The sequence below is a fragment of the Hippichthys cyanospilos genome, chromosome 9, assembly GCF_059441005.1.
Source record: "Hippichthys cyanospilos isolate Australia breed blue-spotted pipefish chromosome 9, RoL_Hcya_1.0, whole genome shotgun sequence".
In the NCBI taxonomy this organism is placed as follows: Eukaryota; Metazoa; Chordata; class Actinopteri; order Syngnathiformes; family Syngnathidae; genus Hippichthys; species Hippichthys cyanospilos.
In genome coordinates this window covers 13,553,676-13,569,968 of record NC_142377.1, presented here as the reverse complement: position 1 = coordinate 13,569,968, position 16,293 = coordinate 13,553,676, and the positions used below count along the sequence as shown (strand labels likewise).

The 16,293-nt window shown below is 40.2% G+C and overlaps 2 protein-coding genes across 2 annotated transcripts; both read left to right on the top strand.

The window, feature by feature from the left end:
* The first annotated feature begins 615 nt into the window (after nucleotides 1-615).
* Nucleotides 616-11,862, top strand: ankrd52b (ankyrin repeat domain 52b). The gene is made up of 28 exons (XM_088423905.1): nucleotides 616-800; nucleotides 1,494-1,577; nucleotides 1,678-1,756; nucleotides 1,836-1,906; nucleotides 1,997-2,197; nucleotides 2,281-2,368; nucleotides 2,955-3,097; nucleotides 3,584-3,796; nucleotides 3,874-3,952; nucleotides 4,060-4,174; nucleotides 5,105-5,187; nucleotides 5,275-5,392; nucleotides 5,480-5,548; nucleotides 5,636-5,776; nucleotides 5,868-5,918; nucleotides 6,517-6,628; nucleotides 6,711-6,782; nucleotides 6,862-7,063; nucleotides 7,142-7,229; nucleotides 7,485-7,602; nucleotides 7,672-7,891; nucleotides 8,156-8,243; nucleotides 8,328-8,411; nucleotides 9,001-9,146; nucleotides 9,365-9,447; nucleotides 9,613-9,695; nucleotides 9,773-9,864; nucleotides 10,405-11,862. The coding sequence occupies exons 1-28, from the start codon at nucleotides 774-776 to the stop codon at nucleotides 10,620-10,622; spliced, it is 3,168 nt and encodes a 1,055-aa protein (XP_088280031.1). The 5' UTR covers nucleotides 616-773; the 3' UTR covers nucleotides 10,623-11,862.
* Nucleotides 11,863-12,144: 282 nt separating this feature from the next.
* On the top strand, nucleotides 12,145-16,129 carry npepl1 (aminopeptidase like 1). Its single transcript, XM_088423573.1, has 12 exons — nucleotides 12,145-12,345; nucleotides 12,999-13,184; nucleotides 13,286-13,456; nucleotides 13,964-14,053; nucleotides 14,118-14,199; nucleotides 14,399-14,541; nucleotides 14,709-14,786; nucleotides 14,890-14,990; nucleotides 15,114-15,237; nucleotides 15,326-15,502; nucleotides 15,582-15,692; nucleotides 15,803-16,129. Exons 1-12 carry the CDS (start codon nucleotides 12,196-12,198, stop codon nucleotides 15,959-15,961), a joined length of 1,572 nt encoding a protein of 523 aa, XP_088279699.1. The 5' UTR covers nucleotides 12,145-12,195; the 3' UTR covers nucleotides 15,962-16,129.
* Nucleotides 16,130-16,293: the final 164 nt, after the last annotated feature.

Below are 16,293 nucleotides of genomic sequence, written 5' to 3'. Positions count from 1 at the left end.
AGTACCGTACAGTATTTGATACATTTTTTTCTGCTGTTTTCAAAACACTGCAGAAAGATGAAACACATTTTTGGAAGCACTGGCAACGTGACATAGTGCGTGTTTTCTACAATCCGTGTACGGAGTGTATAGATGTCCTGCATTGTGAATAGCGACGCTCAGAGGTTATGTTATTCGTGTCTCAGACAGATTTGTTCCAATATGTTTTGCTTCTATTTGAAGGTCCGGACCACATGATGCAAACAAATCTTTGACTAGCACTAGAGATTTAATTTTAGGGAGAACATTTGAAAACGCTTTCAAACCGGTGATATGGCTCCCATTCGCACAACCCAGGGCTAGAGGCAACGGAAGGTGGCCGCCCGATAACTTCTCTTCCCCGATGGTAACATCACGGCATTGCTGGTCACATAATATGTGAGTCAGTGGATAGTAAACTGTTAACAACGCTGCGCAAGTATTTTAACAGTTTGAGAGTAAAAGCGTGCTCGTTAATTTTAAACTATTTAGAATGTATGAATGTGTTAAAATTCTGAGATTCTGTGGTTGTTTTTATTAGACATAAATGTCATAAATAGAGTCACTCTGTAGTTATTATTTTACACTTAAATTTGGCATAACGTTTTTGTGACGTCTCGCGATATTTTTTCCACTCCGTATAAACGGACTAACGGAGTAACGCACTCGCTAACGAGGCTAACGAGCTGGCATTGAATAACATGTACAGTAAAACCAGACCGTGTGAATGAAAGAGCCAACAGGAGAATTTAGGAATGGAGTATCGAGATATCAAGGATCAGGTTGGTGAAAATAATTGTGTTGACTGAAATCTTGGTTGTTTCCCAACTTTGTAACACAGCCGGTTGATTAGGCGACATTTCGAGCAAAGTTTGCGTTCCAACGAGCATGCGGCTATGTTATAACAACCGTGATACTACAAGCGTCTAATTTACGTTTTGCTTGACAGCATTTGCGTTTGTGTTTCTATTGCTCTGCTGAACTTTGTTGTTTTTTATGCTTTTATTATGCAAAGTCGAAAAACTAATACGATTAACACCGCATAGTTCATACGACTCAATGTTATTAAGTTGACGCTTTTGCTTTTTTTCCAGGAACCACAAGCCGTCAAAAAGACAATTATGTAATTTTACCCATAAGTACACCTAAACTCAGTAGAACTTTACCTAACAAATTTAGGAGAAAAAAAAATAGTCATCCCGTGTCAATCAGACCGATGTCCGTCGCGTCGAGTTCCATGCATCGACATCACGGTGCATCTTATTTATGTTTTGCATTGTATTTAAAATGTAATCTGTTTATAATTTTTTTAAGTCGTAGTTTATGTCTCCTGAATATTTGGTCCTTTCTGCATAAGTGGTGTACAGGGTCATATCTACATTGTTGCTCTGGTGTGGAATAATCAATAGCTATTTCATACTGTCTTAAGGTTTGCTTAAAATTCCTTCTTTTTGCTTGTCAACTCCCTTGTACAGAGTCCGCTGATCCAGGCTATTTTCAGCCGAAATACTGAAGAAGTGACGTTTTTGTTAAGCCATAGAGAAGATGTCAATTCATTGGTAATATTCATACAGTATTTGTTTGTTTGTTTGTTTGTTTGTTTTCTGGGTACAATTTTATAATATTTGTAAGGTAATGATTTAGTGATGTCTTCCACAGGATCATGCACAAAGCACACCCCTTCATGCTGCTGCTTACCTTGGTGACGTTCACATTATGGAGCTACTTATCAGCGCAGGTACTGTATATAGTATAAAGAGTCACTAAAACACTTCATAAACATATTGTAAGGTCTTTTTTTTTGGTTTTTCTAATAGGTGCTTATGTCAACGCTAAAGACCAGGGTTTGTTGACTCCTTTGCATCGAGCAGCTGCCTCCAGAAATGAAGTATGCTCAGTCTATTAATTGGGTTCTGCACCAGTTCTTTTATTGGATTTTCCTTTATTATCTATTTTTTTTTTTTGGCCATATCTTCAGATGGCTGTGGAGCTGCTGCTAAAGCACAGTGCAGAGATCAACACACGGGACAAATTCTGGCACACGCCACTACACATGGCTGCAGCAAGTTGGGCCACAGGCTGTGCTGAGTCACTGATACCTCATGTGTGCAGCCTGGATGTTTATGACCGCTCAGGAAGAACACCTTTGCATCATGCAGCACACAGCGGCCATGGAGAGGTACACTTTCTAAAAGACATTCGATCATTGGCGAAAGTACAATTTTCCATTACAAACTGACAGCCATTGCAAACTTTCTGTAGATGGTGAACTTGCTTCTCAGCAAGGGTGCCAATGCGAGCGGCAAAGATAAAAAAGAGAGGCAGCCAATCCACTGGGCTGCATACCTTGGTAAGTGGTTTTCAATGTATTATCGCCTTTAACAAATACTGCAACTCAACAAGTAAACACCAAAGTTGTTGTATAAAAAAAAAAATCACTCTTTAAAGCATGTTCTCAAATGAAAAATCTGAGACCTTTTGGAAGATAATTGCGGAAGGCTTCCTGTGACTATTTAAACACAAAGGTTACTGTAGTCCCAGCAACTATAAATAAAGCTGTGTGCAGTACAACCCTCCCCTGCAGGGTTTGTTTATTAACCCCCTACTAATAACATGTGATGCCAAGTAAACAGCTCTTAGTGTGTGTTCACACTTCTGTTGCGTACTTCACTTACACAAGTGTTTATCACTTCCTAACTCTAAAATAGAGACTATAGTAGACAGTTATTTGTTGCCTAGGAATGTAAATAATAAATCAACATGTAGCTGAGGGAGCATAACACAAATCACCTCAGGAGTTTAACATTCACACATTAACAACTGAATGATAGGAGCGGAATGTAAATCTGCACTCAATTTGTGTAAATGGGCATGGCTTACGAATTAATGAATGTGTCTACTCTGTGCCATAATATCTACTTTTTAATCCCCCCCAGGACATTTGGACATTCTGAAGATGCTGTTGTCTCACAATGCCAATGTGACATGCAAAGACAAACATGGCTACACTCCGTTACATGCTGCATCAATCAGTGGACATTTAGATGTGGTCAAATATCTTTTGGAACTGGGAGTAGAGGTATAGTTTTATGATTCGTATTTCAACCAGAGGCCAGTAAAAACTGTTCAAAAGAAAGATTGCAAAAAATGTTTTTTTTTTCCCTAAAAACTTTTAAAAGTTGAAGACAACCTGCAAGTTTGGTATTTTAGCCAGAAAATTTAAGTCACATCAGCATTTCACAGGCCACATAAAATGATGCGGCGGGCCGGATCTGCCCCCGGGCCTTGAGTTTGACACCTGTGATCTAGCGATACCACCACAACCATGGTCCTAAAGTTTAATGGTTGTTGTTTCTTTTTTTTTCATCTCAATTGTTTTCATCCTGGTTAAGGGCTTACTTGACTTAAAAATAACTACTTAGGGGTACATTATTTTAAAATGTTCGAGAACTACTGTAGTGGACAACAAAAAGGACATTGAGCTTCAGAGCTTTGATTGTATTTTTTTTTCTTCTCAAGCTACAAGCCAAAAAAGTTATACTTCTTTTCCTCCCCTGCCTTCCAGACTGATGATACAAACACATTTGGGAACGCAGCGCTTCACATGGCCTGCCACACAGGCCAGGAGACGGTGGCTTATGAACTGATCAACTGTGGAGCTAACATCAACCAACCCAACCACCAGGGGATCTCTCCTCTTCACTTGGCTGCTGCCTCCTCCAGTGGAGTGCTGTGTGTTGAGCTGCTTATTAACAATGGGGCCGATGTCAACATGCAGGTTAAAAGGGGAAAAATTGTGAAAATAATTGAAGTCGCATCTCAACGCTTCTAACTTATTTTTTTTTTCTTCAACAGAGTAAAGAAGGGAAGAGCCCTTTGCATATGGCTGCTATGCATGGGCGCTTCACAGGCTCCCAGATTCTTATTCAAAATGGTAAAAAAAAAATGCCATTGTCAAAAGGGGATCTGATGCCCATGTCATGTATCTTTGGCACGTGTCCGAAAACTAAAAGTGTGTCCATTATTTTTGCCTTCTGTCAGGTGGTGAAATTGACTGTGTTGACATATACGGCAACACTCCTCTGCATGTTGCTGCCCGATATGGCCAGGAGTTGTTGATCAGCACCTTGCTGACTAATGGTGCTGACAAAGCCAGGTAAAGTTGTGTTTCAACACTGAAAAGTTTTATAAATTAATACTGTTATATGGACTATATTTACAAAGTGTGATTCCCTTCTTAATCAATGAATTGATGGTTGAATATTACAGAGGTGGTTAAAATACTCACACTATACTGAAATGATGATGTAGAAACTTTTGCAGTGAAATTAAACCTTTTAGAAATGTATATGTTGATGAAGCTCGCCCATTTTTTTAAACTACAAGTAAGAAATGTGTGTGCAAACCTCATATTATGTAATCTTGCTGAAAAGATGGACATTTTTGGCTAGTGTTATTGAATGTGCACATGGTTGACCATTTAGCATCATGATTCAGGCAATAAGCTGACTGTAGAACAGTAAAACCAAAGGGGAAAAAAAAACACCTTTGAAAACTGCAAGTCATGTTCAACTTTTTAGATTGGACAATAAAATGTAAAAAATTGCAGGCTTGGGAGTAAGGAATATTGATTTTGAAAAAAATAGGAAATAAAAAAAAATAACAGACAAAAGGGACCTGTCTGCTTGATTCCAATGAAATCAATTATGAATTTCTGAATGATTTGCATATCAATTAATATTTCACAATGACAGAAGGTTAAGCCATCGTAGTACACATATAGTATGTCAGAAAAATAATGAAATGAGTTGTAAATAATATGTATTTTTGTTTCAGCTTCCATTGAAAGAAGAGAAAATACTGTTAGTAATTCACAGAAAACATCCTAGGGTTTCTTCAACAGATCTTGCTGCTGAATTATATTCCACAAACACAATATTAATCAGAATTCTGAATGATGCAATGTTGAGAGTAGTAGGAGCACCTAGAACATACTGTAGTATTATAAAGGCAAGTTTTGGGTTCACTTCCCCTTTGAGGACTTTATCTTTATAACAAAAAAAATGGAGAATTTGACTGTCTGCAGAAAGGGGATCCATGGGATGCTTCCATTACACTTGGCATCGCTGTATGGCTTTTCAGACTGCTGTCGCAAGTTGCTCACAAATGGTGAGACATTTTGGTCTTTATTACTCAAGTGATGTTCTCTTACGACATTTACTTAGAGCACTTTTGTTTGCGCTGTATATGATACAGGCCAATATTACAACATTGTCCACTCAACGACAAGCTGCCAGATTCCATCCTTTGCATTTGATATAAACACGCAGGATGAACTTGGGAGGACATGTCTGCATTCAGCGGCATTTGGAGGGTAACACACACACATACATACACAATCTTGTTACAGTTGGCAGACGCAACTTGTTATAAATGAACATGTTTCTGGTGGTTTTGGCAGAAATGTCGACTGCCTGAACATGTTGCTGAACAGTGGAGCAGAACTCGATGTAAAGGATCATTTGGGAAGGTAAGAAAAATACCATTTCATGCTGCAGAGCTGCCAAGTTATTTATTTATGTTTATTGTTCGCACTATTTCCTGTTTCGCCCTGCAGATCTCCTTTGCACTACGCTGCAGCCAGCGGTAATAGCCAGTGTACAATTACCCTGGTGAGAGGCGGCTCGGAGATCAATGAGTTGGACCTGATGGGGTGCAGCCCTCTACACTATGCTGCGGCATCACACACGTTCTTTGGGTGAAGTCCTGGGCAATGGCAAAAATGCATGAATGCTGTCAGTTTATTTGCAATTGAAAGAATATTCATTGTCAATTTTTTGGTTACCCAGAGGGGAGACGAGCTCTGACTGCAGTGTGGAAAAGGAACAAGAAGCCTCTCTGTATGTCACACTTTTTTTTATGAGAACTAGGGCTGTAAAAAAACAATTGTTTTAAAGATCGATGAATATGTCATTTCATTTGTTGATTAACTGATGATTGAGATTTAAAAAGAAAAAACTTTCAAATTGACAGTGCAATTACAAATGACCTAAGATTCTGTTATTTGTTTTGTCCGTAAAATCTCAGAGGAATAATTACAGTACTTTATATTTTTTCTCCAAAGAGCAAATATTGACAAATGTTTTAGTTGATTCAGCAAAAACATAACGCTGATTATGTGACACAAAAGTGGGAGAACACTAGTGAGTGGCTGAAATGCCAAGGATTTCAACAATTTTAAATTAAATTAGTTTTCAATACAAATGATTAATAATTTGATAATCGAGTAGTTGTCAATTAATTGTTGCCGCTCTAATGAGTGGGAATCTATTAAATTTGCTGTCTTGTTGACAAAATGAACACGACAGTGGACACGAATGAATAGGCTGAGTCTCAGGAAAATATAGACAGATTTCTAAACACAGTGCAGCATTTTCTTTGATTACTAAATAGAGGATTTAGAACTTTGGGAGGTTCCTGATGTTTCTTTGTGTTCAGGTGTTTGGAGTATTTGCTGGACAGCGGCGGAAATCCAACTCTAAAGAACACAAAAGGTTACAGCGCTGTCCACTACGCAGCAGCTTACGGCAACAAGCAGCATTTGGAAATGGTCGGTGCTACATTTTTGTTTCAGAGATAGCATTTTTTATTCATTGCCTGGTTCAGCAAAGTTTGTTATTTCCTATTTCAAGCTCCTGGTGATTTCTTTCAACTGTCTAGAAGAGGCTGAAAGTAATATTCCTGTTAGTCCGCTGCACTTAGCTGTGAGTAGCGCAAATCCATCATGGATGTCTTGCAGCTTGTGAACCATTGCCTGTTGCAACACTTGCGGTGTGTTGACAGGCGTATTATGGTCACTGCGAGGCCCTCCGTCTGCTGTGTGAGACGTTAGTGAGTCTGGATGTGCGAGACATTGAGGGGCAAACGGCCCTCCACCTCGCGGCTCAGAGAGGCTTTACCTCATGTGTGGAGGTGCTACTGGAACATCAAGCTTCCTGCACGCCAAAAGAGCAGAAGCACAAGAGAACTGCTCTCCATGCTGCAGGTTGGGTTTGATGAAAAAGAATCATTTTTATTGTTAGCAATGCTCGTTTTTTTAAAGAGTGTTTTTATGCATGTGCAGCTGCAGAGGGCCATGTGGACTGTCTGCTTTTGCTGGTGAATACAAAACAAAGTGCTGACATTATTGACAGTCAAGACACACAAGGACAGTGAGTCACTTCTTTTTTATATTATTTTTGGACAAATAAGTTAGCCATATTCTTAGGCTTATTTACTCTATCTTTTAGAAAGAGCAACTGTTATTGTGGCAGCTTACTGAGTCCAGTTGAGGTGGTAGACAGGCTTGCTAATGGTTTTAATTGCACAAAACTAATGCATACTGTTCACACTCATGCAAGTCCACCGCATGTGCAAATTAAATTGACCTAATTGTGCCTTTTTTTTTTTTTTTTTTTAAATTGCAGGACTGCGCTCATGTTGGCAGCTCTGGGATGTCACACAGATTGTATCCACATCCTGTTAGAAAAAGGAGCCGATCCAGATGCTGGTGATAAAAAGGGCTTCACTGCATTACATCGAGCTGTACGTTAGTATGCGGATGCCTTTGTCCCTTGTCTTTAGAGTATTTCAGTCTCTGTCCTCGCCCTGCAGGCCATGCTGGGTAGTAATGACAGTGTGTCAGCTTTATTGGAACACGGCGCCTACGCTCTGTGTCGAGACTCTCGGGGAAGGACGGCGCTGCACCTTGCAGCGTCCTGCGGACACACGCAGCTGCTGCACACTTTACTCCAAGCTGCTGTGAAAGCAGACCCTCTGGACTCCATGTTGGATTACAGAGGCTACACACCCACTCATTGGGCTGCCTACCATGGTAATCATTAAGAAGATGGAAATAAGTGCAATTAAAAAAAAAAAGATTCATTGGCATTTAATGAACAACAGACAACAGCCTCGACTGTTCCAATGAAGCAAAAAATCCTTCCTATCTTTTATCGCCAGTGTTTTTTCCTGTACAGGATGACAAGGACGCAAAAAGAAAAAAACATCCACGTCAAATTAATGAAATTCTTTTCTCTAAATTGTGTTTTTGCACAAGTTTGCTTTTAAATAACTTGTCCATTTTTGTCCTGTGTAGGTCATGAGGGATGTTTACGCATTTTACTTGAGAACAAGCTTTTTGGCAACCAGGAAGGAAATTCTTTCAACCCGTTGCATTGTGCTTTGTGAGTCCTTTTCAAAATGTTTATCAACTAGAAATAATTTAGAAGAATTGAGTGGACTGTATGTTTGCTTTTTTCTCTTTGCAGAATTAAAGGACATGATGTTGCTGCTGGACTCCTTGTAAAAACAGTTGGTCCTCAAATAGTTAAAATTAGTGACGCCAAAGGAAGGTGCGTTCTGCTTTTTTTTGCCATGAAAATCTATCTTCAAACATGCAGCTAATACTATAGTTAGACAATTTTATAGCATTTAAACATGATCACTGCTTGTTTTATAAGGGACACATCATTCAATTCGTCGGTCAAAATATTTTTCTGCAAGGGCTGCAACTAATGATTAATTACATAACCAATTTGTTCAATTTTTTACATTGATTCTTTAGATTAAAACATGTTTTAGGTTCCATTACTTTGCAGAAATAGTATAAAATTCACTAGAAATTTGAATTATGATTTGGTTTCTGATTATTGTTTTCCAAAGTTAAAGCACACGTGTGCAAGTTCTGCAATCTTATTCTGATTCAACACAATGCTAATCATGAAGGACTAAAGAAATTAGACAACATTTCCTCTCGAGAAGCTAAAATTAATTCATCAATGATAAATTAGTTTGATAGTCAACTCGTCAATTTATCATTGCACCTCTGTATTTCAGAATTCTTGAGTCTGATTTAAAAAAATAATCATTTGTTTTGGATGTCCTGTCCCTGTGGTGTTTTTTTGTTTTTTTTTTGTGTCCATCCCTGTTTTATGATTGCAGAACTCCGCTGCATGCGGCCGCCTATTCAGGAACTGTTCCTGGCCTCCAACTGCTCCTGGCCCTTGGGGCAGAGCTGGATGCTGTGGACCACAGTGGGTGCTCAGCGCTAATGATTGCCGCTGACTCTGGACATACCATGGCTGTTGGTATGTGTCCATGCTGAGTGTAAACATTTTTCCTCTCATACTTAGAAAATTACAGCAGGAGTCCTTCAGGCACAAATTTGCTCCTATTCGTCACATTCTTTTCAAGTTCACATTGAATGTACCCCTTGTTTGCACACAGAAACTGGTTCCTCACGATAACAGGTCACTTCTCAAGGGAACCTCAAGTCAAGATGAAAAGTTTTTTTTATGCATTTCAGAATTCTTGCTGCACAAGGCGAAGCCAGACCTGACCCTGGTGGATGTCAATAATAACACAGCCCTTCACTTAGCGTGCACTAAGGTCAAACACACAAACATAAGTGCATGAAATATTAGGCACTCAGTGGCATGATAATGTTTGCATCCTCGATTAATTAAAACATCAATATGGCGAGGCTCCATTTTGACTTTTGAATACGAAGCTTTTAGTCATTTTTAGTCTACTGCAATGTCATTTATTCCACAGGGTCACGAGATGTGCGCCCTGTTGCTTCTAGGAGAAATCAGTGATCACTCCCTCATAAATGCGACAAATAGCGCACTTCAAATGTGAGTTGTCTGAGTCAGCTGCTGTTCCGCAACACTCCACAGTTGAACTTCATAGTTCCGTCCCTTTACTCGACCAGGCCACTTCACATCGCTGCAAGGAAAGGTCTGGCGACAGTTGTGCAGGTGTTACTCAGCAGAGGAGCAGCGGTCATGGCTGTGGATGGCGAAGGTAAGCGATATTACCAAATCTAATTGGTAACATTTAAAAAGGATGTCAGCCTCCCCAAAATGATCACGATAATATATTTTAAGTTCTCCCACCAGTCCAAACGCAGAATTCGATTTAATGTTTTGTGATACCCGTTTTATCCATCTACATAAATGTCACTCACACTCTCAGTCACCATATCGTCAACATCTGTAAGAATTTTGAAGAAGAGTTGTTGACGCTGTGTATACTTTTGGGCCAAAATGCCCTTATCTAAAGCCATGACTGTCAATGTAGATTGTAGAATGACGAGCAATGATTTAATGTAAGTAAAGTAACTTTATTTGCAGGGGAACAAGACCGAATATTAACAGGACTTGTTAAAACTCCACGACAGACTGAGTGAGGGAGCGTTATTGTAGTATCGGGTAGGCGCTGCTGTAAAGCAGGGACGTAGTGTTTTCTGCTTATACTTTTCTGGCTTGGACCTCCGCTTTAACATCTCAGTTGCTGGCAATATGGGGCAGAATCAATGACGCTTGTGGTTGTTACCTGCTGTAGGCCACACGCCAGCTTTGGCCTGTGCCCCCAACAAGAAAGTGGCTGACTGCCTGGCCCTGATCCTTTCCACCATGAAGCCTTTTCCTCTTCGAGAGTGCAACACCAACACAGCCTCCTGCTTCAACCCCGCCCTGAATAACTGCGGCATGGCTGCCAGTTGTGGGTCCAATGAAAGCTTGCGGCACGCCTATGTAAAAGGGCTCCACCAGTCTCACTGAGTGAACGTTTCTATTGCTTCCCCTGATGTATCACCATATACTAACAGCGTCTCTTAAGTCTTACATAAACTAATATTAAAACTTCAGCACAAACTGTATGTTTAAGTTAAATTAAGTAGTAACCATAAAATACAAAGTAGAAGACAGCACACAACCTACCGTCCTATCGAACCATTGTTGCTGATTTTCTGTTTCTTTTTTTTTTCCTTTGGGTAGTTCCTCACATTGGCAGAAAAGCTATTTGTCTGTCCTCTGCTGCTAAGAACCAAAAGCTTGATTGTGTTTACATGTGATGTGTGTATGTTTGCGTGCACACGTGTCTCTGCTTGTGTACTTTCTTAATATAATATTTTAATTATTTTTTTAATATGCATCATGTAAGTTGAATTCTTTATGCAATTAAGGAGTAGCAGACACTACATAGTCTAAAGATGCTTATTAGTCTGATATCAGGATCTGCACAACTATATTTCAGCATGTGTTTTTGTTTTTTTGACAAATGAAGGCATAACCTCACGTACATGCATGCTGTGGTGCAATGCAAAGCACATATTGGGCGTGGCATAGTAGTATGTCTTAGTTTATTATAGTATATAAGAAAAAATTAGGTCACAGAGAATCTATGGTTATGCTTAAATGTACATGTTTTGCACAAGGACCTTGCAAACCATTTCACTCTTGACATGAACAACAGCAAATGTGATCTGTTGATGATGAACATAATTTACTCTTTGAATTATGCATTTCTGTGTTGTCAACAAACTGGTATTGTTGATATACGTTTAATGTCATATCTAACACAGGTGACTCAAGAGGCTGAATCCAAAAGCTACATTTCCTTGTCCCCACGTGACTGTAAACTGTAAAGACTTACTGACATTCAGTAAAAAATGAAATATGTTGCAGAAAATATGTACACTACATCTAAAAATATTAACTAGCTGGAACATGTCACTTAAGTTACATTTAACATGAAAATTAATTGGGAGTTATTGTATTTGGCTAATTTACTCATGTCAATCTTTTAGTTTTTCTAGTGCAATGAGTTCTAATGCAAAAAATGGCTTTAATGTATTTGCACTCTAACATTGGTGTTTACATTTGACAGTATCCTGCAAATATTATTTGTGATTTAAAAATCCCTTTGTTTCAAGATTAGTAAAAATGTATGCACTTAAAAAAAATCTTTCTTGTTTTATTTGGACTTTAATCAAACTAACAAAATAAACAATAAAAAACACGTAATGGTGACAGTTATTGATGTGAACAACTCTCTTCCATGCAAACAGGTTTTTGACATTTCATTATGAATAAACTATTCTGCGGATTTAACTCAGAAATAAAGACTACTTTGCAATGACTGATCGAGTAATTTAAATTTGTACTATAAGATGTATTAATCAGCAAATTCTATTCTACTATACTATACTATCGTATGCTATACTGCACTATAGTATACTAGTTGTACGCAAACGCCTCATTATTATGTACTGTATTTAGTCCTTTCGCGGCTTCCGCCGCCGGCACCGCTTCCGGTTTCGGAAACTGCTAGCTGCTAGTCCCAGTCCCAGAAATGGCGAACGTGGTGCTGGAGTTCAAGGCGTCTGCCGGTGACTCCGACCCTCAGACGCGCCCTATTTTGATAATTGGACAGCATGGCAACCTTCAGCAAGTTGACTGGGGCAAAATCAAAGGCAAACTCCAGCCTGCTGTCAGCAAAGAGGTAACCCGTACGTGGATGACAATGAATGCTTGCTTAAGCTAATGCTAATGAAAATGCTAAGGCTTAGCTAAAAAAAAACGAGCTAAGTGAGTAGCACACTAGTAGTCCCATGTGATAACATCAGATAACACGACTTTAAGAGTTCGAACGATTTATAATCTTACCATATTTCCACGTTTATCATTGATTAAAAAAACTTCAAGTTTAAGTAAATGTTACATTTGCCATCGTGCTGGGGCGTTTTATTGCCTCATGAAATCATCTGCTACTATATAACATGTAAACACAATTTCACAAGATTTCCATGTTTTAACGTCGCGATAATGTGTGTGTTGTAACCTAGGTGAAGTAAATGAAATGACGTAGTCAAAATCCCATTGAGTAGATTGGACTTAATCTGTGCTGCTTGTGTAACTCTATAAAAGTGATTTTGTGATCAAGGGTTTCTAGCAGTCATTACCTCACGTGGTCATCTTTCAATTACTCAAGCCTGTTTACTGTCAACCGTACAGATACAGAATAATATTAACGAGTACTTTGTAAAAAAAAAAACAGCTTGGCTGTATACTTCTATTGATACTTTAAAAAAAAAAATGTATTTGAAATGTAATGTGATGTTCTCTCTCATGCGAACTGAAGTAGTGTCCTTTCAGATTTGGCAGGCTGCCCTGAATACTTTGAACCCCAAGCCCACGGACAGCTGTCCTCTGTACCTCAACTATGCAGCGGTGGCTGCAATTCCTTCACGGGTCAGCAGGCACAACAGCCCCTCCTCTGCCCACTTTATCTCCCGTCTGGTCCGCTCGTGTCTGCCCGGAGGAAGTAATCGATGCATCGTGGTCAGTGCCTGTGCTGAATCCTCTTTCCCGCCTTCTTCAATCTTATCTGTTGCATCTTGTGAATGGAGACATCTGACTGATGTATTATTTTTTCTCTCTAGATGGTGTGCGAGCGCTCAGACGTGTTTGCGTCATCCTGTGCCATATCTAGAGCATTCCCCATCTTCTCTCGACGCTCCTCGTCTTCACGCAGGGCAGAGAAAAAGCATGTCGTCGTCGAATTTGTGATTGTCGGCCAAGACAGCAATCAGATGGATGAGAATGAGCTTGAGGTACTGACTGCATTGTGCTCGTCGTCTTTTTATCTTATTTCTTCGTATAGTGTGGGACATTTATTTATTTTGACCACCTGCCATCTGGAATGCTAAGGAACCAGCAGTATTGATTTGTGGAAATACAATACTGACCCCACCCAGCCTTTTGTTATCAACGAAAAGCAATGAAATGTATACAGTTAAAGTATAGTTAAAGTGGTTTGGTCAGTAACATGACTAAAATTTTTGTCATTGCTTTCCAAAACGACACACATATATTATTTAATTTCAATGCAATAATAATCACTCTGCTTTCAAAAATATTAAGTCTGATAATTTTTCTGAGAATTTGGAAAGTTTTAGGTTTCTAAACGACTGATCGAAGATGTAACATCTTGATTGATATTATTTGATAGTCGGTTATTGACGAGTTTAATCGTTGCGCCTCTACGATAAATATGGATTTTTCATAGAAAATGTTACGCCGTCACAGGAAATTGATTTTTTTTTTTTCTTTTCCCCCAGTGCCTCTCCAACACGGCAGATGGAGTGCGACTGGCAGCTCGCATTGTGGACACGCCGTGTAACGAGATGAACACAGACCACTTTTTGGAGGTGAGGAACACCAAACAACTTTGATACGTGGCAAGACACTTAAGAGGACCCCCATATGTTTCAGGAAATCAAAGCAGTGGGAAGTGAACTTGGAATAACACCCGTGATTATTCGTGGCGAGGAGTTGAAAGAAAAAGGCTTTGGTGGTAATGTGTTAATTATCTAGGTTACTTTTAGTACTTGGGTTACGTGAAAAACATTTCTATGCTTCACTTTCGCTTTTGGAAAAATGATGAGAGGAATTCCTCATACCGCTTGTCACATGTGGACATAATAGAAATCATTATTTTAATATCGTCGGCCCAAAGTGTATGACAGACTGATGCATAGCCGTGTCCTTTTTAGGTATTTATGGCGTGGGCAAGGCAGCTGAGAATCCTCCTGCATTAGCAGTCTTGAGCCACACACCAGACGGTGCCACTCAAACCATTGCATGGGTGGGCAAGGGCATTGTGTATGACACCGGAGGACTCAGCATCAAGGGGAAGGTACTATCATTTTTTTTTCTTTCCCACTGGGTGTCAGGAGGATATGCACAGATATACATGGGCAAATCAATCGAGATTATTGGCGCAAGCAAAGGCCTTTACGTTCTAATCAAAGAGTTTACTCAACATGAGTTTTTATTTTCGCTTTTTGTCTTGATTTGGCCTAGACCACAATGCCGGGCATGAAGCGAGACTGTGGTGGAGCAGCTGCCATTTTGGGGGCTTTTCAAGCTACCATCAAACAGGTTAGCTACAAGTAACGAGCGAACTTTTGTTTGAGCGCCCTCGCTTCTGCGATTTTGAGTTTTTGGGCTTCGGTGACAAGCTTGGCTCTCGTCTGCTTCCCAGGGCTTCAAGGATAACCTCCACGCTGTGTTTTGCCTAGCAGAGAACGCCGTCGGACCCACAGCTACACGGCCCGATGATATCCACACACTCTATTCTGGAAAGTGAGCGTGTGTCACTTGATTGCGAGCAAGGGTTCCCTAGCGTCGTGTAACTCGAGTATTTCAAGTCATTGCGACTTGCTCATGCTGTCCACAAATTAAGCTTTGTTCGAAATGACTTTGAAGGACTGTGGAGATCAACAACACGGATGCAGAGGGAAGGTTGGTGTTGGCTGATGGGGTGGTGTATGCCAGCAAAGATTTGTCCGCCGATATCATTCTGGATATGGCCACGCTGACGGGTGCTCAGGTACGGTGAACGTTTTGTTCCAAATCATGACCTTGGGACAGCGAGATTTCTACAGTATGTTTTTTTTTTTGTTTGTTTGTTTGTCTAGGGAATTTCCACAGGGAAGCACCACGCAGCCGTGATGACCAACAGCGAGCAGTGGGAGACGGCTTGTGTGCGTGCCGGGCGTAGCAGCGGCGACCTTGCCCACCCTTTGGTTTACTGCCCCGAGCTACACTTCACAGAATTCTCTTCTGCTCTTGCTGACATGAAAAATTCTGTGGCTGTGAGTAAGACTCAGATTGAAAAATGTGAAAAATAATGTCGCTATTTTGAGTTATTTGACGCTTATTCCATTTTGTCAGGACCGTGAGAATGCTCAGAGCTCCTGCGCTGGTCTTTTCATCGTGTCACACTTGGGCTTTGATTGGCCCGGCGTGTGGGTCCACGTTGACATCGCTTCTCCCGTTCACGCTGTGAGTATTAACAACTTTTATAATCGACCACATTTTCTAAAGAAAAACGTTTTGGGTCGTAATCCGTGGAAAGCAGCCAGCATGAGCTTCGTACTCGCTTGCCTTGGCAGGGGGAGCGAGCCACAGGATTCGGTGTCGCTTTGCTGTTGGCGCTGTTCGGTCAGGCTTCTGATGACGCCATGCTGAACCAAGTGTCTCCTTTGGGTACTGCCAGCAATGTGTTAGAAGATCAGATGGAGCAGGACTGCAAAAGGAGAAGACTGGTTTAGGAAAGAGAACGGTGCTCTCGCAAGCTCTGGACCAGTCTGCTACTGCCACAACACACATAAAACTGTTGAAGTGAGTGCTCATTCACTTTGGGTTAATGTCTTTTGAGTTGTAAGTCTGCCCTCTGTTTGATTACATTTGACTTCAGTGAGTAAATGAAATAAAACACCCGGGGTTGTCTCTTGCGTTCTATTTACCACTACTATAATGAATAATGAAATAACACTGTTTAACGTTCGAGCAAATGCAAATGAGATGCTCATTGCACTTTATCTTTAATGGTAGAAAATTATCAGGCACAATGTTTGTCATGATTGAGGGGGTTTCCTTTCAG